The sequence below is a fragment of the Muscardinus avellanarius genome (assembly GCF_963383645.1).
Source record: "Muscardinus avellanarius genome assembly, chromosome: 4".
NCBI lineage: Eukaryota > Metazoa > Chordata > Mammalia > Rodentia > Gliridae > Muscardinus > Muscardinus avellanarius.
The window spans coordinates 94,223,391-94,250,701 of record NC_137789.1 but is presented as its reverse complement, the minus strand read 5'-3'; the positions used below and the strand labels follow the sequence as shown (position 1 = coordinate 94,250,701).

The 27,311-nt window shown below is 43.0% G+C and overlaps 1 protein-coding gene across 1 annotated transcript in view; it reads left to right on the top strand.

Annotated features, from left to right (window-relative positions):
• The window catches only part of POLR3A (RNA polymerase III subunit A), a gene marked incomplete at both ends in the record, with an annotated part of 63,986 nt that overhangs the window by 15,897 nt on the left and 20,778 nt on the right, over window positions 1-27,311 (top strand). The window contains 11 exons of the mRNA XM_080694071.1: window positions 1,464-1,605; window positions 6,151-6,291; window positions 9,400-9,469; window positions 10,392-10,519; window positions 10,689-10,827; window positions 11,821-11,985; window positions 17,704-17,876; window positions 18,755-18,866; window positions 21,447-21,565; window positions 22,217-22,354; window positions 25,525-25,695. Of these exons, the coding sequence (XP_080550197.1) occupies window positions 1,464-1,605; window positions 6,151-6,291; window positions 9,400-9,469; window positions 10,392-10,519; window positions 10,689-10,827; window positions 11,821-11,985; window positions 17,704-17,876; window positions 18,755-18,866; window positions 21,447-21,565; window positions 22,217-22,354; window positions 25,525-25,695 (1,498 nt within the window). The remainder of the gene's footprint in view (window positions 1-1,463; window positions 1,606-6,150; window positions 6,292-9,399; window positions 9,470-10,391; window positions 10,520-10,688; window positions 10,828-11,820; window positions 11,986-17,703; window positions 17,877-18,754; window positions 18,867-21,446; window positions 21,566-22,216; window positions 22,355-25,524; window positions 25,696-27,311) is intronic.

Genomic DNA, 27,311 nt, shown 5'->3' with positions numbered 1-27,311 from the left:
CCCGGTACCACCAAAAAAAAAAAGTACCTGTTTCAATTTTAGTAGGCTAGTGCGCGTCATTTGCTGTGCTTGATTTGTGAATATCCATGAAGTACTCGTTGGCTTCCTGGCCTGAACACCTGGGGTTATGGGAGCGGCCGTTCCCTGTGTGGCTGTGCTCTTGAGGCTTGCGCAGCACTCCAGCCCAGTGGCACACATCTCACCACGCCTGGCTTGGACGGCCAGATGAAGTGTCTCAGGAGTGGCTTTGATCACCAGACCCCTGTGGGAGAAGCTACATCTATATATCTGTGATTCTTAGAAACATTGTTTTTATGATTTAAAATTTCTGGAACTGGGATATATCTTACATCAATTTGTCCTAGTTTATTTATTTACTTACTTATTTTTGCAGTACTGGGGATTGAACCTGTGGGGAGCCATTAAGGTCTTCCCCTTATCTTTACTAAAAGTATACTTCTGACTGTCCTTCCATCCAGAGTCAACAAGGTTTGGGGTCATAGAGGTTTCAAAGTAATTAAGACTCTCTCAGAACTAATGATGCTATTCTGTCTGAGCTAAGATTAGGTTTGTGTTGTTTGCGTTGCACCAGGGTATTGTTTGACCTGTGCGGACTTTGGACTTTTCTTTTTCATCGGGGTAACCTGAAGCTAAAAACTATAAATACCAAAAGAGAATGAACCCCATGATCAGCCAGTAGAGATATCGACCCAGGAGTGGAATGGCGATCCTTCCATGTTAGAAATAAATATTATTTGAATTAAATTCTTAGAGTTATATTATTTCATCCTCACTCCTCTCTTTGGAACCCGTACTTTTGCTGGCTGGCTCTGGCATGAGCCCAGTGGCATTCTACTTCCAGGCCACACACCCCCCCACACCCCTATTTGTTATTCTTTATTTTGAAACAAGGTCTCACTGAGTTGCAAAGGGCCTCACTAAGTAGCTGAGGCTGGCCTCGAACTGAACTGCAATCCTCTTGTCTCAGCCTCCCAAATGCAGGGATTTCAAGTATGCGCCACCACGCCCGGCTTGTCCTAGTTTATTTTTTTATTTTTTATTTTTTATATTTTATATTTTTTGCAGGTCTGGGGATGGAACCCAGGGGCATTTGACCTCTGAGCTACATCCCCTGCCCTATTTTTTTATTCTTTATTTTGAAACAGGGTCTCACTAAGTTGCGGAGGGCTCACTAAGTAGCTGATGCTGTCTGTGAACTGCGATCCTTTGGTCTCAGCCTCCCGAATGCTGGGATTACAAGCGTGTGCCACCATGCTTAGCTTTTGTCCTAGTTTAATAGATAGCTTTTGTTTGGTGGCACATACAATGTTATGACTGACAAGTGGAAGCACCTAGATTTAATGAACAACATTCATTGTAGAGATGGAATCCTGATCTGAAGTGGAAGAAATCTGGGAAGAGAACCGTGACCTCACAGATCTTCTCTATCACTGTACATTCAGGTTTTTGAAATACGGGAATCGAGAAAAAATGGCTCAGGAGCTGAAGTTTGGTGATATTGTGGAGAGACACCTCATAGATGGAGATGTGGTGCTATTCAATCGGCAGCCCTCGCTTCACAAGCTGAGCATCATGGCTCATCTGGTGAGTGAGAGCTTGCTGTATTGTTTTCTGGCAAGTGGAATTTACTGTGCTAAATTCTCGACTCAAAATCAAAATTGTCTGAAATCTCAAATTTCCATAACTTTTGCCCTCCCTCTTCTACTCACTTTTTAGTTGAAGTCAAACTTTTTAATTTCAAGCTTTCTTTCAGTGTTTTAATATGTATAATGTAATATTTATACATATCACTACAGCAGAGAGGATCTAATTGAAAATTAGTGTGAAAGTGACTAGCATGATTTCACTTGCAAACAAAAATGTGTGTGTCTTGGGTGCACAAACTTATGTAAAGTAGATATGGCACACACTTAACTTTTGATATAACTTTGCATATTAACTAAGGAAGTAAATAAAATGCTTAAAAGATTTTTCACTGTAGTACTTCAACTTTAACCTTAAAGCCTGTGTGTGTGATTTAGTTTTATAAAGCAGTTTTTGTTTCTGGAGATTTAAAATGGAAATGAAGCCAGGTGTGGTGGCACAAGCTTGTAATCCCAGCATTTGGGAGGCTGAGATAGGAAGATCACAGTTTAAAGACAGCCTTAGCTACTACTTAATGAGATCCTTTGTAACTCAGTGAGGCCCTATTTCAAAATAAAGACTAAAAAATAGAGCTAGGAGTGTAGCTTGGAGGTAGAATGCCCCTGGGTTCCATCCCCAGTACCGCAAAAAAAATAAAATAAAATAAAAAATGAAATGGTAATGAGATGGAACTTTATTTTTATTTTTTATTTTTTATTTTTTTGGTGGTACTGGGGGTAGAACCCAGAGGCTTTCTACCTCCAGGCTATACTCCCAGACCCATTTTTATATTTTATTTGGAAACTGGGTCTTACTAAGTTGCTGAGAGCCTCACTAAGTAGCTGATGCTGGCTTCGAACCTGCGCGATCCTCCTGTCTCAGCCTTCCAAGCGTGGGGATTACAAGCGTGCGCCAAGATGGAACTTTAATTTGCTAAATATAAGTTTTTCTATCTGCAAAGCTGTTAAATCTGAGAGCCTTTGCCGGGCATGGTGGCATACGCTTGTAATCCCCCACACTTGGGAAGTGGAGACAGGAGGGTCACGCTGGTTCGAAGCCAGCCTCGCTGGCTTAAGAGACCCTGTTTCCAAATAAAAAATATAAATAGTTCTGGGAAGCCAGGCATGGTGGTGCACGCTTGGTGGTCCCCGTGCTTGGGAGGCAGAGACAGGAGGATCACACAGGTTCGAAGCCAGCCTCAGCTACTGAGTGAGGCTCTCAGCAACTTAGTGAGACCCTGTTTCCACATACAATATAAAATAGGTCTGGGAGTATAGCCCAGAGGTAGAAAGCCTCTGGGTTCCACCCCCAGTGCCACCAAAAAAATAAAAATAAAAAATAAAAAAATTTTAAAAAATAAAATAGGTCTGGGAGTGTAGCCCTGAGGCAGGAGGGTTTCCAGGAACCCCCGTACCACCAAAAAAAAAACAAACAAAAAAAAAATCTGAGCGCCTTTGCAAACAGTGTTTAAGCAGACTCTTATGGCAGTAATTTTTCTAGATTTAGTTTGGGAGTAGCTTATGAACACATTACATCAGTTTCATTACTTAATAAAAAAAACCAAAGAAGCAGTTTGTGATTGTAGGGATGCAGAAAGTTAACAAAACTTCTTCCTTTTTGGAAACAGAATGTCACTGAATTGTTGAGGCTGGCTTCAAACCTGGGATCCTCCTCTTGTGGCCTCTCATGTTCTGAGATCACAGGCATATGCCACAGTGCCTGGCTGGCCTTTGTTTAATTTTTGCAGTGTTGACTGCAGTGTGTTCAGTCAGCATGAAGAGTATTTACACTTAGTTGCTACATGTCTCTGTTCTGTTGCTCTTGAACAGCCCTCGCCCTCCCTTCTTTAAATTCCAGTGTCAGCTGGGCGTGGTAGCACACGCTTGTGATCCCAGCTCTTGGGAGGCGGAGACAGAAGGATGGCCCAGTTTTAAAGCCAGCCTCGGCTACTTAGTGAGGCTCCTAGCAACTCAGTGAGACCCTGTTTCCAAATAAAATAGAAAATAGTCTCTGGGAGTATAGCCCAGAGGTAGAAAGCTTTTAGGTTCCATCCCTAGTAGCACAAAAAGAAATAAGTAAGTAAATAAATAAATAAATTCCAGTGCCATTGCTGGAGAAGCCAAGTCATTTCTGAAGAATATCTCATGTTCTCCGTTCGCCTGTAGAGGTGAAGTATTTCTTCACTTTTTTCTTTTATTCCTAAAATCTGGAAATTAGTCTGAAGACGTGACCAGGTTGCGGTTCAGCTGTTTGGCAAGAGTAAGTCATGCAGGTTATTTCCTCTTGGCTCACTTGGGGCATGTTTGGTCTGGCTGCCCCAAGTCCACTTGTGCTAAGGTTAGAGATTCAGGCGTTTCAGGGCTGCAAAATGGAGTCTCACTTGTTCCTTTCACATTTACTACCTCAAATTCCAGTAACAAAGTTTTTTTCCTTTGTCAACTAGGGTCCTTTGCTTACCTACAACTATAGCTCATAAAGGAAAGCAACATGGATGGCTCATTCTTTCCTTTATTATCAGTTGAAGGCATAAGTTTGGTGCCCAACTGCTGCCAGCTAAAGTGGTGTGGGTTTCAGCCGGGTGTGGTGGCGCACGCTTGTAATCCCCGCGCTTGGGAGGCAGAGACAGGAGGATCGCGCAGGTTCGAAGCCAGCCGTGAGCGCTGGCTTAGGAGACCCTGTTTCCAAATAAAAATGTAAAAATAGGTCTAGGAGTGTAGCCCGGAGGTAGAAGGGCTTCCAGGAACCCCAGTACCACCAAAAAAAAAAAAAAGTGGTGTGGGTTTCTTCTGTGTTTTGGCTTCCCCTTTCCATTGTCATTATAAGCTCAGGGGTTTTTTTGTTTTTGTTTTGCGGAACTGGGATTGATACTCTGGGGTATTCTACCTCTGAGTTATATTTCCAGTCCTATTTTTTAGTCTTTTTTGTTTTGTTTTTGGTGGTACTGGGGTTCCTGGAAACCCTTCTACCTCCGGGCTACACTCCCAGACCTATTTTTATACTTTTTTATTTGGAAACAGGGTCTCTTAAGCAAGCGAGGCTGACTTCGAACCTGCGCGATCCTCCTGTCTCCGCCTCCTAAGCGCGGGGGTCACAAGCATGCACCACCACGTCCAGCTTTTTTAGTCTTTATTTTGAAACAGAATCCCACTAAGTTGCAGAGGGCCTCACTAAATAGCTGAGGCTGAATGCAAACCTGTGATCCTCCTGTCTCAGCCTTCCAAGTACTGGGATTACAAGGATGTACCACCACGTGTGGCTAGGGATTTTATCAGTGTTTTTTAAATTTTAATTTAATTTTATTTTTTTGGTGGTACTGGGGGTGGAACCCAGAGGCTTTCTACTTCTGGGCTATACTCCCAGACCCATTTTATATTTTATTTGGAAACAGGGTCTCACTAAGTAGCTGAGGCTGGCTTCGAACCTGTGCAATCCTCCTGTCTCAGCCTCCCAAGCGCGGGGATTACAAGCGTGCGCCACCACGCCCAGCTTACCAGTGTGTTTTAATCAACTTATGTTGGTTTTTGAGACAGGATCTTGCTAAGTTGCCAGCCTGTGCTCAATCTGGAGAGCCTCCTCCCTTGGGTTCCCAGTAGCTGGCTCCCAGTGTACCTGGCTACTATTACACATTTTAGTACATGAAGCCACAACATCCTTGCCAGTGGGAGCTATTCACATTGACTCTCATGTTGGTATTTGCTTCATAGTATTAAATCTCCTGGGTTTTTGTCAGTGGTTGTAGTTTTTATATTTTATTTTATTTTGTTGCGGTACTGGGGATTGAACCCAAGGGCATTCTACCTCTGAGCTACATCCCGTCTTATTTTTTTTTTTTTTATTCTTTATTTTGAAACAGGTTCTCACTGAGTTGCAAAGGGCCTCACTAAGTAGTTGAGGCTGTCCGTGAACTGCGATCCTCCTGTCTCAGCCTCCCAAATGCTGGGATTGCAAGCATGCACCATTCTACCTCTGAGCTACATCACCAGCCCTTTATTTTTTTATTTTATTTTACTTTATTTTGTGGTACTGAGGATGGAACCAAGGAGCATTCTACCTCTGGGCTATACTCCTAGCCCTATTTTATTTTTTTTATTTGAAATAAGGTCTCGCTAAGTTGCAAAGCCTCACAAAGTTGCTTTGAACCTGCAATCCTTCTATCTCAGCCTCCCAAGTACTGAATTATAGGCACACACCACCACACCTGGCTTATTTTTTACTTCAAAACAGAGTCTTGCTAAGTTTTCCAGGCTGGTCTCAAACCTGCGATCCTCTTCTCTCAGCTTCCAGGCATGTGCCAACACGCCTGACTTCACTGATTTGTTTTGATCTTACCTAGTTTCTTCCATGAGTCCATGAGATAGATATAGATGTTTCAACAGAACATGCTAGAAATGTATTTCCTTAATCCAAATTGTCCAGTCTCCCAGGAACCATGTTTTAATGTTTCAAAACAGAGATGCTCTCCAATGTGTGCCTGAATGCTTTTCTTGTTTGTTCTGTGTTTCCTAGGCCAGGGTCAAACCCCACCGGACCTTCAGATTTAACGAGTGTGTCTGTACCCCCTACAACGCGGACTTTGACGGTGATGAAATGAACCTTCATCTTCCTCAGACAGAAGAAGCGAAAGCAGAAGCCCTTGTTCTGATGGGGGTATGTAGGAGATGTTACCCACTTTCGTGAGACAGCTCCTGAGAAAGGGGGGCAGGGGGTGACCCTATGTGAAAACACCACCATGACTCGCAACACCAGAGAAGCCGTCCTTTCTGTTCTTAATACTCCCCAACTGCCTGTGTTATGTCATCTGTTTTATTCGTTGATTTCTTTTGAGCCTTTGAATAATCTCTGGAAATTTTAGTATGTAAGTGAATTAGTGATTCTACCAGGTATATATTGGGGGCCAAGGGTATTTTCTGACCTATAGTGTGGATTCTTGGGAGAAAAAATATGTACACAAGGACCAGCTATGAAAAGATAGGGTAAACTCATTTAAATCTTCAAAGGAAAAAAAAAGAAAAGATAAGGGTATTGCAATGCCAGTATTGAGTGTCAGGAAGATGATTTCCTACGTAGGTGGATTTTCTAGTAGCCGAAGATTCTTCATACACCAGTACTGGACATTCTGAATGGAAAACTTCCTAACGTGTATTACATGCTTCCTTGTCTTCTTAAAGGAGAGTCATTTTGTAATGGCTCTTACCACAGTCTGGTTTTACAGGTGGATAAGGTGCACCCATTTCAAGCTACAGGGGTTCCATGATGAGCACAGCTTGTTGTTGCCCTTAGGGAGTGCACACCTGGCTCTGCCTGCTGTACTGTTAGTGCTGTTCACTCCTGAGCACTGCAGAGCACAGTGGGACACGGCACCTGCATGCCCAGCTCTGCCCTCCCAGACCTAATGGTCCTTTGCCATTGAAATATTGGAGCTTCAGGCTTTATTTTTTCAGCATTCCAGCTGTTGTGTGTGTGTGTGTGTGTGTGTGTGTGTGTGTGTGTGTGTGTTATTAGGAATTGAAACCAGAGGCAGGCTACCTCTGAGCTATATATAGCTCCAGACCGATTTTATTTCTTATTTGGACTGGGAATTTTTTTTTTTTTTGGTGGTACTGGGGGTGGAACCCAGGGACTTTCTACCTCCGGGCCATACTTCCAGACCTCTTTTATACTTTATTTGGAAACAAGGTCTCACTAAGTAGCTGAGGCTGGCTTTGAACCTGTGCGAACCTCCTGTCTCAGACTCCCAAGCACGGGGATTACAACCGTGTGCCACCATGCCTGGCTGTTTATTTCTTATTTGGAAGCAAGATCTTGCTAGGTCGATGGGAGTGTCACTACTTGCTGAGGCTGTCCTCGAACCTGCAATTCTCCTGTCTCAGCCTCTCAAGTACTGGGATTACAAGCATGTGCCACTGTGCCCAGCTCAGCTTTCTCTACTATAAATTGCTCAGTCTTATCCTTATAAATGTTCCCACCTCCAAAACCACTGAGACTATTTTTTATTTTTTATTTTATTTTATTTTTATTTTTATTTTTATTTTTTTATTTTTTTATTTTTTTTTTTTTTGCGGGTTTGGGATGGAACCCAGGGGCATTTGACCTCCGAGCTACACCCCCTGCCCTACTTTTTTTTATTCTTTATTTTGAAACCGGGTCTCACTGAGTTGCAGAGGGCCTTACTAAGTAGCTGAGGCTGCCCACGAACCGTGATCCTCCAGGTCTCAGCCTCCCGAATGCTGGGATTACAAGCATGTGCCACCACGCCCGGCTTTTATTTTATTTATATTTTTACTTTTTGTTGTTGTATTCTGTTTTTTATGGTGCTTGGTATGGAAACTAAGGCCTGACAAGTGTGCCAGGCAAACACTCAGTCACTGAACCACACCCCAGCACCCATTTGTTTCCATTTTTTTATGTAACACTTTTATTTTGGTTTAGACATATTAATATTCCCTCCATAATTTTTTTGGGGGGTTGTGTGTGTTTTTGTGTGTGTGTGTGTGTGTGTGTGTGTGGTTGTATGGTACTGGGAGTGGAACCCAGGGGCTTTTTCTACCACCGGGCTATACTTTCAGACCTATTTTATATTTTATTTGGAAACAGAGTCTCACTAAGTTGCTAAGAGCCTCACTAAGTACCCCTAAAGGTAAATAAAACACAGACTCCTGTGATAGGGAGTGAAAGAACCCTTACTTACCAACTTAACAAATCCCCATAGTTTCATGGGAGAAAATTTGTTCTCTACCATTCTGATTCAGTTCTCAGTAAAGGAAGTAAGGCTCTAGACCTAAGAGATTTTTCCAAAATATATAAAACTCCACTCGATCCTCTCTACTTTTGCCTACAGACCACCTGCTGTCGTGCCATCAGAGAGGTTCTCTAATCAGGAGTGAGAAAAACAGTAGAGTATGTCCTGTTCCCATCCCAGGTGAAGGGTCACTGCTCTGAGTAGTGGTTTAAAAACAGGCAGTAAATCAAGGCTTTTCCTCAGAGGACCTTGCCTTCTTGGATGAAGAGGCCCAGAAAAACCCCCAGATGCAGAAGAGACCTCCACAGAGCCCCCTCCCTTTCCTTCTGCAGTGCTAGGGATGGAACCCGGGGCCTCAAGCAAGCTAGGCTCTACTACTCAGCTACATGCCCAGCTCCACAGAACTAAATTCTGTTGTCAAATTTATTATTGTTAAAGCTTAGTGTCTCAACAATGAGAAGTCTAACAATTCTGCCATCATCGTGGAGATACTACATGGAAGTAATTAGTTGACTTGAGAGGTAACACATCACTCCTTAGCATTCACAGATGTAAATTTCTTTGGAGAACTACACTTTAATAATAAATGAAGTCTTAAGTGTGTAGAATTTTTTTTCTCCTATTATGGGGGATGGAACTCAGGGACCCTCTACTACTGAACTGTACCTCCAGTCCTTTTATTTTTATTTTAAAACAAAGTCTCACTAAGTTGCAGAGGATGGTCATAAAACTGTGATCCTCCTGTCCCAGCCTCCCATGTGCTGGGATTATAGGTGTATGCCATCACATCCAGCTACACATGTAGAATTCTTTATAGAAATCTGAACCTCGCCTTGACAGATGAAAGAAATGGGAGTGAGTGGCAGAGTTAGGGTTCAGGGACCCTCTGCAATAAGATGGCTTCTCTTCCTGCTGTTCTTTATTTGCTCACAGTTTGAAAACCTTGTGATGCAGATCTTTGGACTTACTAACTTACTGTGTTTATTTTAACTTAATTTTGCTTATTTTTCCTTCAGACTAAAGCAAATCTGGTAACCCCGAGGAATGGGGAACCACTCATTGCTGCTATTCAGGATTTTCTAACAGGTAGGTTTGTGGGAGGCTTCTCACTGGAATATGGTATCTCTCATTCACAGTGATTCATGCAACAACTTGAAAAGCTATTTAATTGCCTGTGTTTAATTTGGTTGTTGTTGACTAAGTTCACTTGTGAGCCTATTTGAGGTATTTTTAATTGGTTGGTTATTCACTGAATCAACAAGTACTTAGTGAGCTCTCATCATGATCTGGGCATTTTCTGAGGCCTGGTGTCTGATGGCCTAGAATCTGTCCCTGTATCAGGAGATATAGCAATGAATAAAATAGATACTTTTAAGCAGGGCGTGGTGGCGCACGCTTGTAATCCTTGCGCTTGGGAGACTGAGACAGGAGGATCGCACAGGTTCGAAGCCAGCCTCAGCTACTGAGTGAGGCTCTCAGCAACTTAGTGAGACCGTGTTTCCAAATAAATATAAAATAGGTCTGGGAGTATAGCCCGGAGGTAGAAAGCCTCTGGGTTCCACCCCAGTACCACCAAAAAAAAAAAAAAAAAAAATACTTTTACACCAATAAAAGTATATATAAAAAATAAAATTTAAAAATAACAGACACTTTACTGTGGAGCTTAAATTCTAGTTGGAAGCGAAAGCCAATATGCAGTTTTATGTTTAATATGACCCTGTTGGTATTTTAAAATTGAAAGCAAGCTGGGTGTGGTGGTGCACGCTTAGGAGGCTGAGACAGGAGGATCACACAGGTTTGAAGCCAGCCTCAGCTACATAGTGAGGCTCTCAGCAACTTAGTGAGACCCTGTTTCTAAATAAAGTATAAAAAAGGTCTGGGAGTATAGCCCAGAGGTAGAAAAGCCCCTGGGTTCCATTCCCAGTACCACACAAAAAAATTGAAAGCTTGTGTTTCTTCTAATCACGTTACTTTTGTTTTGTTTTGTTTCTGCTCTTACCACTCTTAGGTGCGTACCTCCTCACGCTCAAGGACACTTTCTTCGACCGAGCCAAGGCATGCCAAATCATTGCTTCAATATTGGTTGGCAAGGATGAGAAAATTAAAGTTCGCCTCCCACACCCTACAATATTAAAGGTGTGTGTAGGAGGTGTGTGGGTATGCACTCGGGTATGCTTGTGTCTGCGTGGATCATCTGGTGGAATAAGTGTAACCATGTTGGTGCCAGGCTTGCGTGCAACCCCTGGACCTTCTGACATTACTTATGTGAAGGGTGTTTGATTGTCAGCTTCCTTGCCCCCTGCAGCCTGTAACCCTGTGGACTGGAAAGCAGATCTTCAGCGTCATCCTCAGACCCAGTGATGACAATCCAGTGAGGGCCAACCTCCGGACCAAGGGCAAGCAGTACTGTGGCAAGGGGGAGGACCTCTGCGTCAATGATTCCTGTGAGTTGAAGGGACTGGGGTGGTGGGGAGCAGTCATGTGGCAGAAGCACATGTGGCCAGAAATGAGCTTTGTCACATGACACATCCGAGCTTTCTCCAAATCCTCTGGCAGGAAATTATTCTTTTTTTTTTTTTTTTTTTTTTTTTTTGGTGGTGGTACTGGGGTTCCTGGAAGCCCTTCTACCTCCGGGCTACACTCCCAGACCTATTTTTACATTTTTATTTGAAAACAGGGTCTCCTAAGCCAGCACGCACGGCTGGCCCGAACCTGCGCGATCCTTCTGTCTCTGCCTCCCAAGCACGGGGATTACAAGCGTGCGCCACCACGCCCGACATTTTGTGTGTGTGTGTGGGTCTGGGGATGGAACCCAAGGGCATTCGACCTCTGAGCTACACCCCCAGCCCTATTTTATTCTTTTTTACTTTGAAACAGTTTCCAAAAGGCCTCACTAAGGCCGGGCATGGTGACACACGCTTGTAATCCCAGCGCTTGGGAGGCTGAGACAGGAGGATCGCACAGGTTCAAAGCCAGCCTCAGCTACTTAGTGAGGCTCTCAGCAACTTAGTGAGACCCTGTTTCCAAATAATAGCTAAGGCTAGCCAGGAACCTGCGATCCTCCTGTCTCAGCCTTCCAAGTACTGGGATTACAAACATGCACCACTGTGCCTGGCTGGAAGTATATTTTTCTTAGCTACCTTAAATTCATCTTTAGAATGAGACAGGTAATTAGTTATCATTTAGGCCGGATATGGTGGCACACACCTGATAATCCTAGTACGTGGGAGGCCAAGACAGAAGAATAGCAGATTCAAGGATAGCCTTAGCAAGTAGTGAGACTGATCAACCTAGCAAGACCCTATTTCAAAATAAGAAATAAAATAGGCTTGGGATTGTAATGTTAGAAGTAGAATGCCCCTGGGTTCAATCCCTAGTACCATACACAAAAAAAGTAATAATTTGTCTAAGTGCATTAATCAGTATTATTGTTCCAGATGTTACAATCCAGAACAGTGAGTTGATGAGTGGCAGCATGGACAAAGGAACTCTGGGATCCGGATCTAAGAACAACATCTTCTACATTTTGCTGCGAGACTGGGGGCAGAATGAAGCTGCGGATGCCATGTCTCGGCTGGCCCGGCTGGCTCCCGTCTACCTGTGTGAGTCCCCAGCGTCTTCATGCTGTGACCACACTTGTTAGAGTCCTGGTACCTGTGATACTTGTTCTTTACTGTTGATTCATCGCACATTCACGCTTGTTCTAGGCTAAAGCATGTCCGATTTTATTAATGATATTAACTCAATTTTTTTTTTTAATCAGAGAGGGTTGTATTACATCAAGGCCTTCATGGGTCACTTGCAAGAGACTGTTTCAAAGTAAAAAAAAAAAAAAATAGGGCTGGGGGTGTAGCTCAGAGGTCGAATGCCCCTGGGTTCCATCCTCAGACCCGCAAAAAAAAAAAAAAAAAAAAGGACAGGGGGTGTAACTCGGAGGAATGCTTCTGGGTTCCACCCCCAGACCCGCCTGTCATGATTCAGTCTGAGCGGAGGATTTTTTGCCTTACTGTGCCTGCTCTCTTCTGTTTCCTTTCTTTTTTTTTTTCCTTCTGATTTCTTTCTTTGCTAATACTTAGAGTGTGACATATATCAAATGAGATTGGCATGCCAAATCTTTATTCTGCTCATATGATTGACCAACTCTGGATATAAAATTGTACATTGAAAGAATATTTTCCCTCAGAATTTTGAAGGTATTACTCTACTCTGTTCTGCTGTTAAAGTAGATAGCCATTTTTATTCCCAAATATTGTATTTGAACTGTTTTTTTTTTTTTCCATTCTAGAAATATAGAATTCGCTCTTGGTTTTCTTCTGAAAGTTCACTAATATATCCTTAATGCAGGTTTTTCCATTCATTGTGCTAAGTACTGACTAAGCATCCCCTTCCTCCAGGGTCTCATACATGCTGAGCACATGTCCTACCAGTGAGTTATACCCCTCATGGAGCTCGCTAAACTTGTGTAATCTGAGGTTATGGGTTCTTTAGAAATTTTCTTATTTTATTTGGTGATTTTCTCCCTTACTTCCCAGTTCACTTTTTTTATTTTGTTTTTCTGGTACTGGGGATTTCACACAGGGGTGTTCTACCTGCAAGCTACAGCTACAGCCCTTTTTTATTTTGAAGCAGGGTCTCACTTAGTTGCTGAGTTGAGGGTGGCCTTGAACCTGCAATCTTCCTGTCTCAGCCTTCCAAGTACTAGATTACAGGCAAACATCACAATCACCACCACACCCGCTCCCTGTTCACTCTTTTTGGAACTTCATTGACTGCATTTTAGAGCTCCTGGATTGACTCTCTATTTTTCTTTTTTCTGTGTGTGTGTGTGTGTGTGTGTGTGTGTGTGTGTGTGTGTGTGTATGAGAGAGACAAGGAATTGAACCCAGGGGCATTCTATCTCCAAGCTACAACCCAAGCTGTTTTTTTATATTTTTGTTTTGGGTTTTGCTAGGTTGCTAAGAGGCTTGCTGACTTGCTGAGACTGGCCTCAAATCTACAGTCTTCCTGTCTCAGCCTCCCAAGTACTGAGATTTCAGGCGTGTACCACCACACCTGGCTTCATCACCCTTATTTGAAAGTAGATGGTGGGCTTTTTTGTTTGGTTGGCTAGTTTTCATTTTTTAGGCTTTCTCGTCTTTTTCTTTTTTTTTTTAGGTCTGGGGATAGAACCCAGGGGCAATTGACCTCCGAGCTACACCCCCTGCCCTATTTTGTATTCTGTTTTTTGAAACAGGGTCTCACTAAGTTGCGGAGGGACTCACTAAGTAGCTGAGGCTGTCCACAAACCACAATCCTCTGGTCTCAGCCTCCCGAATGCTGGGATTACAAGCACACACCACCACGCCCAGCTCTTTATTTTTTGTAGTACTGGGAATTAATCCAGGGGCATTCTTCCTCTGAGTTACACACCCACCCACCCCCCTTTTTTTTTTTTTTTTTTTTTTTGGTGTGTGTGTGTGGGGGGTACTGGGGATGGAACAACCCAGAGGCTTTCTACCTCCAGGCTGTACTCCCAGGCCTATTTTTTTATATTTTATTTGGAAACAGGGTCTCACTAGGTTGCTGAGAACCTCACTAAGTAGCTGAGGCTTGCTTTGAACCTGTGCGATCCACTTATCTCAGCCTCCCAAGCAGGGGGCTTACAAGCATGTGCCATCACACCCAGCTCTTTTATTCTTTATTTTGAAACAGGATTCCACTAAGTTGCAGAGACCTCACCAAGTAGCTGAAGCTGGCTGTGAACCTGCAATCCTCCTGTCTCAGCCTTTCAAGTACTGAGGTTACAAGCAGAGCCACTATGCCCAGCTTGTTTCATTTTTAAATCAGAATTATTGGACAATTACTGCAACATAAAATTCATTACCAGATGTGCAGAAAATACTAATAAATATTATACTGAATAAAATTACTAGACCATGCTTTTAGAAAAATCATGTTTTAGTCAGAAGTTCCACTTACAATACTATTTAACTCAAAGATCCGTTAGCTCTGTACTTCTCATTATACCACACTCTCATTTTTAACATAATTTATCCTATTTGCACAATTACAAAAGTTTCCAAAATTTTAAATCTTTCTTTACTACTTAGGAAGTATAACTTACTGTTAACTCTTTAAGAGTTCTTTAAGCCGGGCGTGGTGGCGCACGCTTGTAATCCCAGCATTTAGGAGGCTGAGACTGGAGGATTGTGGTTCACGGACAGCCTCAGCGACTTAATGAAGCCCTCTGCAACTTAGTGAGACCCTATCTCACAATAAAGAATAAAAAATATAGGGCAGGGGTTGTAGCTTGGAGGTCGAATGCTCCTGAGTTCTATCCCCAGACCCACCAAAAAATAAGAGTTCTTTAAAAGAAATCTGAAATTGTAATTTTCACCCCCAAACTGATCCAAAAGTATAGGACATCATTACCATGTGAGTTAGTTGAATAAAATCAAAAGTGTGGTGATGCATATTTATAATCCCAGCATTTGGGAAGGTGAGACCGGAGGGTCGCAGTTCACGGACAGCCTCAGCTACTTAGCGAGGCCCTTCACAACTCAGTGAGACCCTGTTTCAAAAAAAAAACTGGAAAAAATAGAGCTGGGGGTATGGCTCAGAGGTAAGAATGCCCCTGGGCTTCATCTCCGATACTGCAAAAAAAAAAGTGTATATAATCTAATTATGTGCTAAGACATTTTAACTATTTCACAGTTCTTGTTACCACAAGAAAATACTGGTTCCAAGTTACTACAGTATTTGGCATTTTTACTGCAAGCTTTAGGTTATAATGTTACTCTTCTAAACAACTTATTCCTAAGAAAATACAGTGTTCCTAAGTACAAAAATTGTTAAATCCAGTAGGTGGTATTCTACATAACCAAGATAGTAGGATTCTTTATAAAATTAGGTTTAAAAATGCAGAATATCTTCATAATTACCAATTATCTCAAAGGCTAAAAATTAGGAAAATGCAGAAAATAAATATACTTATTACTATTTTGCTTTAAGAAATCCGGGAATTAGCCGGGCGTGGTGGCACACGCTTGTAATCCCCGCGCTTGGGAGGCTGAGACAGGAGGATCGCACAGGTTCGAAGCCAGCCTCAGCTACTTAGTGAGGCTTTCAGCAACTTAGTGAGACCCTGTTTCCAAATAAAATATAAAAAAAGTCTGGGAATATAGCCCGGAGGTAGAAAGCCTCTTGGTTCCACCCCTAGTACCACCAAAAAAAAAAAAAGAAAGAAAGAAATCCGGAAATTATCCCATTCCAAGAAAAAGTCATAGGATAAAAGATGTGATTAACGTACTCTATCTCTTTTAAGCCAAAGCAAACTGTTCACCTCAAAGAGGGTAATTCTGACTTATATTTCTTAAAACTCTTTGTCCAGAAAGGACCCTATTTTAAGCCACTATATGAATAAAGTTCATAATATGAAGTCATTTTTCTCCACTCCAGCATTTTCATCTTCTCCAGCATCTGCAGAATGTGGTGGTCTCATCTCAGCCTTTACAGGCACATTAGTCCTTCACCTGTAGAAACTATTGGGCATCTCCTTTCCAACCCTATTAAGGTCACTTAATCACCTGCTTTATTTCTTTGTATATTACAGTTAGGATTGTCAGTGGTACCTAGTTTCATCAAAGATGGAGTTTACAGTTACTCTTTCTTTTCCCTCCTTTTGGGTGCTAGGGATTGAACTCAGGCAGGTCTCATACATGCTGCGCACACCCTGTCCCACTGAACTACACCACCAGCACCCCCATTTACTTCTTATTCTTTGTGTTTTGGAGTGATTTCTGGGAATAGAAGTTCTGGGAATAGAAGGGCAGACAGGTTTCTGCCATGCCATTTTAAACCCTGAGGTCAGAGAGCTCAATTGCAGGTCACTCATTAGTATTTGTGTTATTAATATAAATGTAATATTCTGCTCTGTTACAGCTAGTTGAGAATATTATTGTGTTTTCCATGGGGTTGTAAGAGTCAGTAAGTCATTTTATGTAACTTTCTGGGAACTGAGACAGGAAGCTCTTACTGAATCGACTTGTGACAAATCCTATAAAAATCTTTTTTTTTTTTTTTTTTTTTTCAGTACTATGGATTGAACCCAGAGGTGCTTTACCACTGAGTTACATTCCTTGGTTTTTATTTTGAGACATGGTCTCGCCAAGTTGCTGAGGCTAGCCTGGAACTTGCAGTCCTCTCCTCAGCCTCTTGAATCAAAAACTTTTTTTTTTTTTTTTTTTTTTTTTTTTGTGGTACTGGGGATGGAGCCCAGGGGCCTCCTACCTCCGAGCTATACTCCCAGACCGATTTTATATTTGTTTTGAAAACAGGGTCTCACTAAGTTGCTGAGAGCCTCACTAAGTAGCCAAGGCTGGCTTCGAACCTGTGCAATCCTCCTGTCTCAGCCTCCCAAGCACTGGGATTATAAGCGTGCGTCACCACTCCCGGCTTCAAGAACCTTTTTGTACTTCAAACTGTACATAGTAGTTTATATGCAGTGTTTCCCCCTTCTCTGTGCTTGTGTTTGTCACAATTTTAGTTACCAACAGTCAACCAGGATCTAAAAAAGAGAATACAGGACAGTAAGGTATTTAAAAGAAGAGAATCATATTCACCATGTATTTCATTTAGTACTTTGTTATAATTATTATACTTTATTATTAGTTATTGTTCATCTCTTACAGTACCTAATTTATGAGTCAAACTTTCATAAAAATGTATGTATAGGGGAGCTGTGTGTGGTGGCGCACACCTGTAACTCCAGCATTTGAGGCTGAGACAGGAGGATCGCAGTTCACAGACAGCCTTAACTACTTAGTGAGGCCCTTTGCAACTCAGTGAGACCCTGTTTCAAAGTAAAGAATAAAGCTGGGCGTGGTGGCGCATGCTTGTAATCCCTGCGCTTGGGAGGCTGAGACAGGAGGATCGCACAGGTTCGAAGCCAGCCTCAGCTACTGAGTGAGGCTCTCAGCAACTTAGTGAGACCCTGTTTCCAAATAAAGTATAAAAAAATTAAAAAATAAAAAATAAATAAAGAATAAAAAATAGGGCTGAGGTGTCACTCAGAGGTAAAATATGCCTGGGTTCCATCCTCAGTATCACAAAAAAAGAAAAGAAAAGAAGAAATGTATGTGTAGGGAAGTTTATTCAGGGTTTATAATAGAGTTTGGTACTCTGCAGTTTCAGGCAGTCAGCAGGGGTCTTGAAATATATCCTCTGCAGACAAAGGGGACTAGTGTATAGAACCAGCTGTATATAATAAGTATAAATTGTACCTAGTAGCTTTGCGGAATAACATGGCTCTCTTCCTGCTCTACCTGCTAACTCTCCTACAGCTAACCGAGGATTCTCGATTGGGATCGGTGACGTCACACCTGGCCAGGGACTGCTGAAAGCCAAGTATGAGTTGCTGAATGCTGGCTACAAGAAGTGTGACGAGTACATCGAAGCCCTGAACACGGGCAAGCTGCAGCAACAGCCTGGCTGCACTGCAGAGGAGACGCTGGAGGTTAGACCGGCCCTGTGGTTGGGCTCAGTCACAGTGCACTCACACTGGCTAAAAGGATGTCCACAGAGGGTGGGCTGAAAGCTACTGAAAGCTACTTAGTGAGGCCCTCTGCAGCTCAGTGAGACCTGGTTTCAAAATAAAGAATAAAAAATAGGGCAGGGGGTGTAGCTCGGAGGTTGAATGCCCCTGGGTTCCATCCCCAGACCCGCAAAAAAAAAAAAAAAGAAAGGAACGAAGGAAGGAAAAGAAAGAGAGAGAGAGAGAGAGAGTATAATCAATCCTCTTTTACATATTTATATGGGGGGAGTGTACACATAGCTGTATATATTAATTAAGTATTGTTGTGAAAGTACTGTACACAAAGCCATGAGCATTCTACTTTAAGGTATATTGAAAGGGTTTTTTAGAGCCAGGTGTTGTGGCACACGCTTGTAATCCCAGCATTTGAGAGGCTGAGACAGGAGGATCACGGGTTCACAGCCAGCCTCAGCTACTTAGTGATGCCCTTTGCAATTCAGTGAGACCCTGTTTCAAAATAAACAATAAAAAAAAAATTGGTCTGGGGGTGTAGCTCAGAGGTAGAATGCCCCTGGGTTCAATCCCCAGCACCACAAAAAAAAAAAAAAAAGAAGAAGAAGAAAGAAAGGGTTTTTTAGATTTTTGTTATGTGTTTTTGGCCAAGTACAATGACTCCAGAACCAAAGATGTAAGTTTTGAGGTAGCTGGAGCATCTTGGTCCTCTGAGGCATAGAAACCTTCATTGACTGGGAATCTGACAGCTTGCTTAAGTATTCACTTTCCTCTCAATGTCCAATTGAAGATGTGTGATACACAGAGTCACTGGGACCGACCCTCACAGATTTCCTTTCTCCCACCAGGCACTGATCCTGAAGGAGCTGTCTGTGATCCGTGACCACGCTGGCAGCGCCTGCCTCCGAGAGCTGGACAAGAGCAACAGCCCTCTCACCATGGCTCTCTGCGGCTCCAAAGGTGCGCCGGCTCCTCTGTGTGAGCAGGGTTCTAGAAGACCTTACTTCAGTAGTATATTTCAGCTAAGGATGTTGATGGCACACCTGTGAGCTCCATACTTGGGAGGTTGAGATGGGAGAATTGTAGGTTCAAAAACAGCCTCAGCAACTTACTGAGAACTTGTTTCAAAATAAAAATACAATGGGGATGAGAGTATAGCTAGAGATAGAATGCCCCTGGGTTAAATCCCCAGTACCACACACACATATAAACATAACGTAACATCAAGCAGAGGATCTTTATTTCTTTAAGGGCTTATATTTTGAATCATCCCAAAGACAGAAAAGCTGGATGTGAATTACACATCCCTGTAATTCTAGTACTTGAAAGGCTGAAATAGCAAGATTGCAGGTTCAAGGCCAAACTTGTCATCTTGGTAAAGCCCTCAGCAACTCAGACCCTGTTTTGTTTTGTTTTGTTTTGATACTGAGGATTGAACCCAGGGGCATTCTACCGCTAAACTACATCCCCAGCCTGGTTTTTTATTCTTTATTTGGGAACAGGGTCTCACTACGTTGCAGAGGACCTCACTAAGTATCTGAGGCTGGCCGCGAACCTGTGATCCTCCTGTCTCAGCCTCCTAACTATTGGGATTATAAGTGTAATGTATTATATAGCACTGAGCTACATCCCCAGCCCAGCTGCCACCTTCTTAATGACACACCCAGCTTTTGTTTCAAATAAAAAATAGGACTGGGGATGTAGAATGTACCTGAGTTTAATCCCTAACACCACAAAAATAAATTGATAGTTTCTTAATTTTACATATTTTAGGAAGTTTAAGTTCTTTGGAGGAACTGGTTGGTAATGTGGGTGGATTTCTGATTTGGAAGACACTTTGAGCAAAATTGATTTTAGAAGGAATGCTAAGGGGTTTTTTGTTGTTATTTGCTTTTTTGTTTTTTATTTTTGTTTTGTGGTACTGGGGATTGAACCCAGGGGCATTCTACCTTTGAGGTACACACCCAATCTGATTTTATTTCTTATTTTGAAACAGGATCATGCTAGGTTGATGAGTCTCACTAACTTACTGAGACTGTCCTTGAACCTGCGATCCTCCTGTCAGAGCTAGGGTTGTTGTTGTTGTTGTTGTTGTTGTTGTTGTTGTTGTTTGTTTTTTTGGTACTGGGGTTCCTGGAAACCTTTCTACCTTTGGGCTATACTCCCAGACCTGTTTTATATTTTTTTATTTGGAAACAGGGTCTCTTAAACCAGAGAGGCTGACTTCAGACCAGTGGACCAGTGGGATCTTCCTGTCTCTGCCTCCACCACGCCCAGCTGAGCCAGGGGTTTTTAAAACATATTTAGTAACAAAGTACAAAGTTCTTTAATTTCATAATGACCCAGGCCCTTAAAACACTAGGTTTCATGATACTACATTCCGTTCAGAACCTCCAGGCTTCTCCTGTTTCTAATTTTTTGTTTTGTTTTTGTGGTACTGTGGATTGAACCAAGGGGCATACTACCTCTGAGCTACACTCCCAGCCCTATTTTTTAAATCTTCATTTTGAAATAGGGTCTCACTAAGTTGCAGAGGCTGGCTGTGAGCCTGTAGTCCTCCTGTGTCGGCATCCCAAGTACTGGGATGACAAGCATGCACCACCTTGCCCGGTTTATAAGGTTGTTGTTGTTGTTGTTGTTGTTACAGAATAAAGCCCAGTCTCTTTTTTAACGTTGTTGCCTTTGACCCCATTGTTTTCCTATCCCTGCTCCCAGTGCATACCAGATACTCCCATTCCTTTGTCTTTGCATCTCAATCTTCTGCCCACTTTCAAATTTTTAATTTTTTCCTTCCTCCTTTGTGTCTCCAGATGTCCAATTTATGGCCGGCAGCTACTGCAGTTTTTTTGGTTTTTTTTTTGTTTGTTTGTTTGTTTTTTTTTTTTTTGTGGGTGTTGTTGCTGAGTACCATCCTCAGGCCTAAGTCACTGAGGTTGGCCTTGAACTTGCAGTCCTCCTGCCTTAGCCTCCAAAGTCGCTAGGATTACAGATGTATGCCGCCGTGTAGTAGAACTAGATGTATATTAGAACTTTTTTCCCCAGTACCTTTCCTCATGATTGCCAACACTATATAGCACTGAACTACATCCTCAGCTTTTTTTTTTTTTTTTTTTTTTTTTTTTTGCAGTCTGGGGATGGAACCCAGAGGCATTTGACCTCCAAGCTACACCCCCTGCCCTATTTTTTATTCTTTATTTTGAAGCAGGGTCTCACTAAGTTGCAGAGGGCCTCACTGAGTAGCTGAGGCTGTCCGCGAACCGCGATCCTCCGGTCTCAGCCTCCCAAACGCTGGGATTACAAACGTGCGTCACTGCTCCCGGCTGCTACCACCTTCTTAATGACTTACTGGCTCCCCCGGCCTTCTCTCCAGCCCAAACTTCAGACATTCACCTACCTTTCTCTCTACCTTGTTTTACTCTCCTTTACTGTGGAGTCTGAGCTTGTTGAGTGTAAGGACCTCTGCAGTCATATTCCTGTCTTATCCCACCAGTCTGCTTGCATTTCAGTAAGTGATGTTATATTTCTGACCTGTTTCCCTAGGATCCTTCATTAACATATCACAGATGATTGCCTGTGTGGGGCAGCAAGCCATCAGTGGCTCTCGGGTACCAGATGGCTTTGAAAACAGGTCTTTGCCTCACTTTGAGAAACACTCAAAGGTAAGTGGTAGTGCATCGGGTAGAACTTTGAATGCCTGTTAGATTGTCCTATGAGGAACACAGACCCATCCAGATCAAAGTCATTGGCCATTCAAGTGGCATTTCATCCCAGTATATATATTTTTCATCATTGTGTTGATATATACTTCATATATCATACTATTCACTCATTTTTGAGTGTAAAGCCAAGTGACTGTTAGTATATTCACAGATCATGTACCCACAGCCACATTCTACTTTTAAAAGATGGTCTGTGTCCCAGGATGAGACCCCATAAATATGAGCAGCAGGAGGATGTCTTAAAAGGAGTCGTTTCCCAGGGAACAGGCACCCCTGTGGTCCTTGACTACTGAACTGCTTTCAGGATAGCAGCCCAAGCTTAGGTTTCCCTATCCGGGCCCTTCCTGACACTGGCACCTGCTCCAGTGCCAGCGCCAGCTGGGACCTCACCTTCCTTGTCTCTAGTAAGGATGATCTGTCCAAATTATTTCTCCTTTAGGCAAGGGCATATAAAGCCTGCCTTTTCATGAGCGTATATTGGCCAGATATTTATAGTCTAAAGGTGGGGCATTTTCTGATTTGAATGGATTTTAGAATTGTGGACCTTGAACTTTTTTGTGTTTGATTTTTCTTTTTCCTACTTCTCTTTAGCTCCCAGCTGCCAAAGGCTTTGTAGCTAATAGCTTTTATTCCGGCTTAACACCAACGGAGTTTTTCTTCCACACAATGGCCGGTCGGGAAGGTTTAGTCGACACAGCCGTAAAGACAGCTGAAACAGGATACATGCAGGTAACCTGAAGAAATGCAGGCCATTAGCAGCACAGCAGGATGGGGCTCTGTGGGTTCTGGCTGCTGAGTGTGTATATGCTTTGCACATGAGCTATCATTTATCCAATCTTAATATTAAAGGGAAAATTTTTAGAAATATAGGTGCCCTGGAAAGAAAGAATAGCAACCCCAGAAAAGGTACTAAGTTCCAAGTGGTCTTGTGTACCTGGAACAAGGAAGACCAGGCTGGAGCCACACAGGCCAGGGCACCGTAGAGGAGAATGTGTGCTGGGAGTGTTTCCAGCACACCTCAGTCAGCCTCTCTGAGCCTCCCTTTCCCAGCACACGATGTGGGGTGGGGGAGATTAGTGAGAGAAAGGATTCAGCTTCCACCCTGCAATTATTCTTTCTTTTTTTCGGTTCTGCCATTAAACCCAGGAGCGTACTACCTCCGAGTCACTTCCCCAGCCTTTGTGTTCATTTTGAAACAGGGTCTTGCCAAGTTGTCAAGGCTGGCCTCAAATTTGCCATCCTCTTGCCTCGGCCTCCCACCTGAGTCACCATTACTGGCATGTCATTTATTATTAATGTCACGCTAACTGGCACCAACACCCACTCCACGGCCCGCAGAGGGCTGGGAAACTGCTTCTCCAGTGATGCACAGCTCTAGGATGACAGGCTCCAGAGCACAGGGCTAAACTAGAGAGTTGTGCTTCTGATTCTCACACTCTGCCACAAATGACAGAGGAGTGAAAGTCCATCCCTTTCCTCTTCTTCCATAAGACCACAGGAAAGGATTTGTTTTTAGTATCTACACCATAATTTAACTATATTTGTTTTTAAAAAAATTTCTGAAGCTGGGCGTGGTGGCACATGCTTGTAATCCCAGAGTTTGGGAGGCTGAGACAGGAGGATCGCGTTTCGAGGACAACCTCAGCTACCACATAGTGAGGACCTTAGCAACTCAGTGAGACCCTGTTTCAAAGTAAAGAATAAAAAATAGGGCTGGGGGTGTAGTTTGGAGGTGGAATGCCCCTGGGTTCCATACCCAGTACCACAAAAAAAAAGAAAAAGAAGAAAATTTTTTTCAGTACTAGGGATCAAACCCAAGGCCTTTTTTTTCTTTCTTTTCTTTTTTTTTTTTTTTTTTTTGGCGGTACTGGAAATGGAACCCAGGGGCAGTCAACCTCCAAGATACACCCCAGCGCCATTTTGTATTCTTTACTCTGAAACAGGGTCTTACTAAGTAGCTGAAGCTGTCTGAGAACCACGATCCTCTTGTCTAGGCCTCCCAAATGCTGGGATTAAAAGCGTGCGCCACCATGCGCAGAACCCACGACCTTTTATGTGCCAGGTAAGTACTTTGCCTTTGAGCTACGGCCTAGCCCCAGCTTCCTCCCACCCCCCAAATTTAATGTTTTTAACTCCTTACAGCGTCAGTTAATTGGCACTCCAAGTTGCTGGGCCATGCGCTTGCTTTGGCCTTGTATTCTGTCTGTCCTCACTGTGGAAGCATGACCTTGGTGAGCTGGGAAACCAGAATTCATGAACAGGGGTACGGACGGACAGGCCAGAGTGCTCAAGGGTGGTGAGGGAGAAAGGGAGTCAGGAAACGTGTCTCCATAGCTCTTCTGTGATCCTTGGCACTGTCTTGGTCATCTTCTCATGGGAAGTTGCCCTTCAGCTTTGGAGTTTGCTTCTTTTGTCAAAAACCCAACAGATTGAAATGCTTTTACCTGTCTTGCCATGATGTGTTTGGACTTTGTTTTTTTTGTCTCTCCCTTTTCCTAATAGATAGTATGACTTTCCCAGAGCAGCATGTCAACCTAGAAGAAATTAGTTCTGGCACAGGGGGCTTTTGTTCTTTTACATTGCCTGGAGGGAAATCTTGATCTCTCTCTCTCTCTCATTCACCGAGCCACCATCACTGCTGTCTGGAGTGTTCTGCTAGTGGAAGGTTCTCCCCAGCAGATTTGAGAAATGATTGCTGCCTGCTGGTTCAGACACAATGCTGTCCCTGTTCTCTCCTCTTTCCTCCTCTGTCGCAGAAAAAGGCCTCTGCCTGGTCTTCTGTAATTCTTATTGAAGTCTGCAGGGGTCCTGGCTTAAGTTGTGTTTGGAAATGCAAAGCTATTGCATTAATTTATACCTCAGGGAGAAGGAGGGGAAGGCAAATCAGCCTAGGAAAACAGCATTTGCAGAGGCCTTTGTGGGGGGTGATGCAGTTTAAATTGCAGGTGTTCTAAAATACACTGCCTGTTAGAAGTCAGAGCGTGTTCTGAATTTCACCACATGGGCTAGTGGGGCCCTCTTGGTCTTGTTCTCTGGCGAGGGAATGCTTTTAAGGGATTTCTAATAAAGTGTTTGTTTTGTTTTTTTGGTACTGGGGATTGAACTGAGGGGCATTCTAACTCTGAGCAGCCTATTTTATTTTTTCTTTTGAAACAGGATCTCTTAAGTTGCTGAGGCTGGTCTCAAACCTGTCTCAGCCTCTTAAGTACTACAATTACAGTTGCGTGCCACCACACCTAGCTTGCTTAATAAGGTGCTTTTTGTGATTAAAGTGCTTATAGCTGGGCAGGAGACAAGAGGATCACAGGTTCCAAACCGGCCTTAACAACTTAGCAAAACTCTCAGCAACCTAGAGAGAACCTGTTTCAACATGTTAAAAGGGACTGGGGGTGTAGCTTGGAGGTAGAATGCTTCTGAGTTCAATACCCAGTAACACCAAAAAAAGTGCCTGTAACCTTGGGAGGGGCATGTGGCTCAGTGGTAGAGCACTTGCCTAGCACGCATGCTAGGCAAGTTTAATCCACAGCACACATGCATGCGTGCGCGTGCACACACACACACACAAAGTTTAAAAAAAAAAAGCTGGGCATTGTGACACTGGCTTGTGATCTCAGTATATGGGAGGCTGAGACAGGAAAGTCACAGGTTTATGACCAGCCTCGGTAATTTAGCGAGGCCCTTCACAACTTAGTGAGACCCTGTTGCAAAATGAAAAATAAAAATAGGGCTGGGAGCGTAGCTCAAAGGTAGAATGTTTCTGGGCTCAATCTCCAGTACCACAAAAAAATAACTGAGGTGCCTGTAAGCTTGGACCTTTGAGTTGTAGCTGTCAGCTGTCATCCTGTGCAGTGTCATCAGTCCTCTCAAAGCAGCTGAGCTTTCTCCTCCTTTCCTTTTAGAGAAGGCTCGTCAAATCCCTTGAAGATCTTTGCTCCCAGTATGATCTGACGGTCCGAAGCTCCACCGGTGATATCATCCAGTTCATTTATGGGGGAGATGGCTTGGATCCTGCAGCTATGGAAGGGAAGGATGAGCCTTTGGAGTTTAAAAGAGTTCTGGACAACATCAAAGTAAGGTTTAGTATTATATGGGAGATAGAGTGTTTCTGGAGATTTTTCTTTTTAGAATGTAGGTGCCATTTGGAATACCACAAATCATACTGCAGTCATCTCTACCTAAGCACGGAATTGATATGTTTTCTCCTTGTGTTGCTCTATCTACATAATTGCTTAATATTAAAAGGAAAGAATTTTTCATTTGAAAGTCTAATATTGGTAATAATCAAACACCAATAGAAGAGACTTTGGTTTCTCTTTTCGTCTAGTAGAGCATACTAGAGACTAGTTTTATAAGTCCTAGTTGTAAAAAGGCAGGCTCATTTCACATACTTGAGCTGAGATATAATTTGGAATGGCCACTTGGTAGGATAGTTTGACAGTATTGATCTGGGTTTAAATATTCATGCCTTTTGACCCAACAGTTACACTTAAAAGAAATTTGCCCTACCAAAGTGGCCTAACATGTCAAGAGTATTTTTGTCCGAGTTGTTTACAGGAAAGGCAAGCTATCAATAGAGGATAGGTCAAAGACAGTGTGACCTGCCCACACAGCGTAATGTCCAGCCTTTGAAAATTTGTGGAAGTATCATGAGCCTGAGAAATGTTAAAGTATTTTCACTCTAGAAATATTTGGTGGATTTTTGTTGTTGTTGTTGTTGCTGTTGTTGTTTGTTTTGTTTTGTTTTGTTTGAGGTACTGGGGATGGAACCCAGGGGCATTCTACCTCCGAGCTACACCCCCTGCCCTATTTTTTAGTCTTTATTTTGAAACAGGGTCTCACTGAGTTGCAGAGGGCTGAAGCTGCCTGCAAACCTCGATACTCCTACCTCAGCCTCCCAAATGCTGGGATTGCAAGTGTGTGCCACCACGCCAGACTTTTGTTTTTTCTTTTGTGTGTGGTTCTGGGGATTGAGCCCAGGGGCAGTCTACCTCTGAACCACACCCCCAGCCCCATTTTTTTTCTTTATTTTGAAACAGGTCTCACTAAGTTGCAGAGCACCTCACTAAGTAGCCAAGGCTGGTCACAAACCCGGATCCTCCTGTCTCAGCCTCCCAAATACTGGAATTATAAGTGTGCACCACCATGCCCGGCTGGGTTTTGTTTAGTTTTGTTTTTGGAACTGAGGATTGAACCCAGGAGCATTCTACCTCTGAATGACACCCCCAGCCCTATTTTTTTATTCTTTATTTAAAATGTTTTATTCTTTATTTAGAATAGAATGCTGGGATTACAAACGTGCACCGCCATGCCCAGCTTATTCTTTATTTTGAAACAGAGTCTCACTGTGTTGTAGAGGGCCTCACTAAGTAGCTGAGGCTGTCCTCAAACTTGAATCCTCCTGTCTCAGCTTTCCAAATGCTGGAATTACAAGCGTGTGCCACCATGCCCGGCTATTTTTTATTTTTTATTTTATTTTTATTTTTTTATCTTTTTGCGGGTCTGGGGAAGGAACCCAGGAGTATTTGACCTCCAAGCTACACCCCTTCCCTATTTTTTATTCTTTATTTTGAAACAGGGCCTCACTAAGTTGCAGAGGGCCTCACTAAATAGCTGAGGCTGTCCGCAAACCGCGATCCTCTGGTCTCAGCCTCCCAACTGCTGGGATTACAAGCATGTGCCACCACAC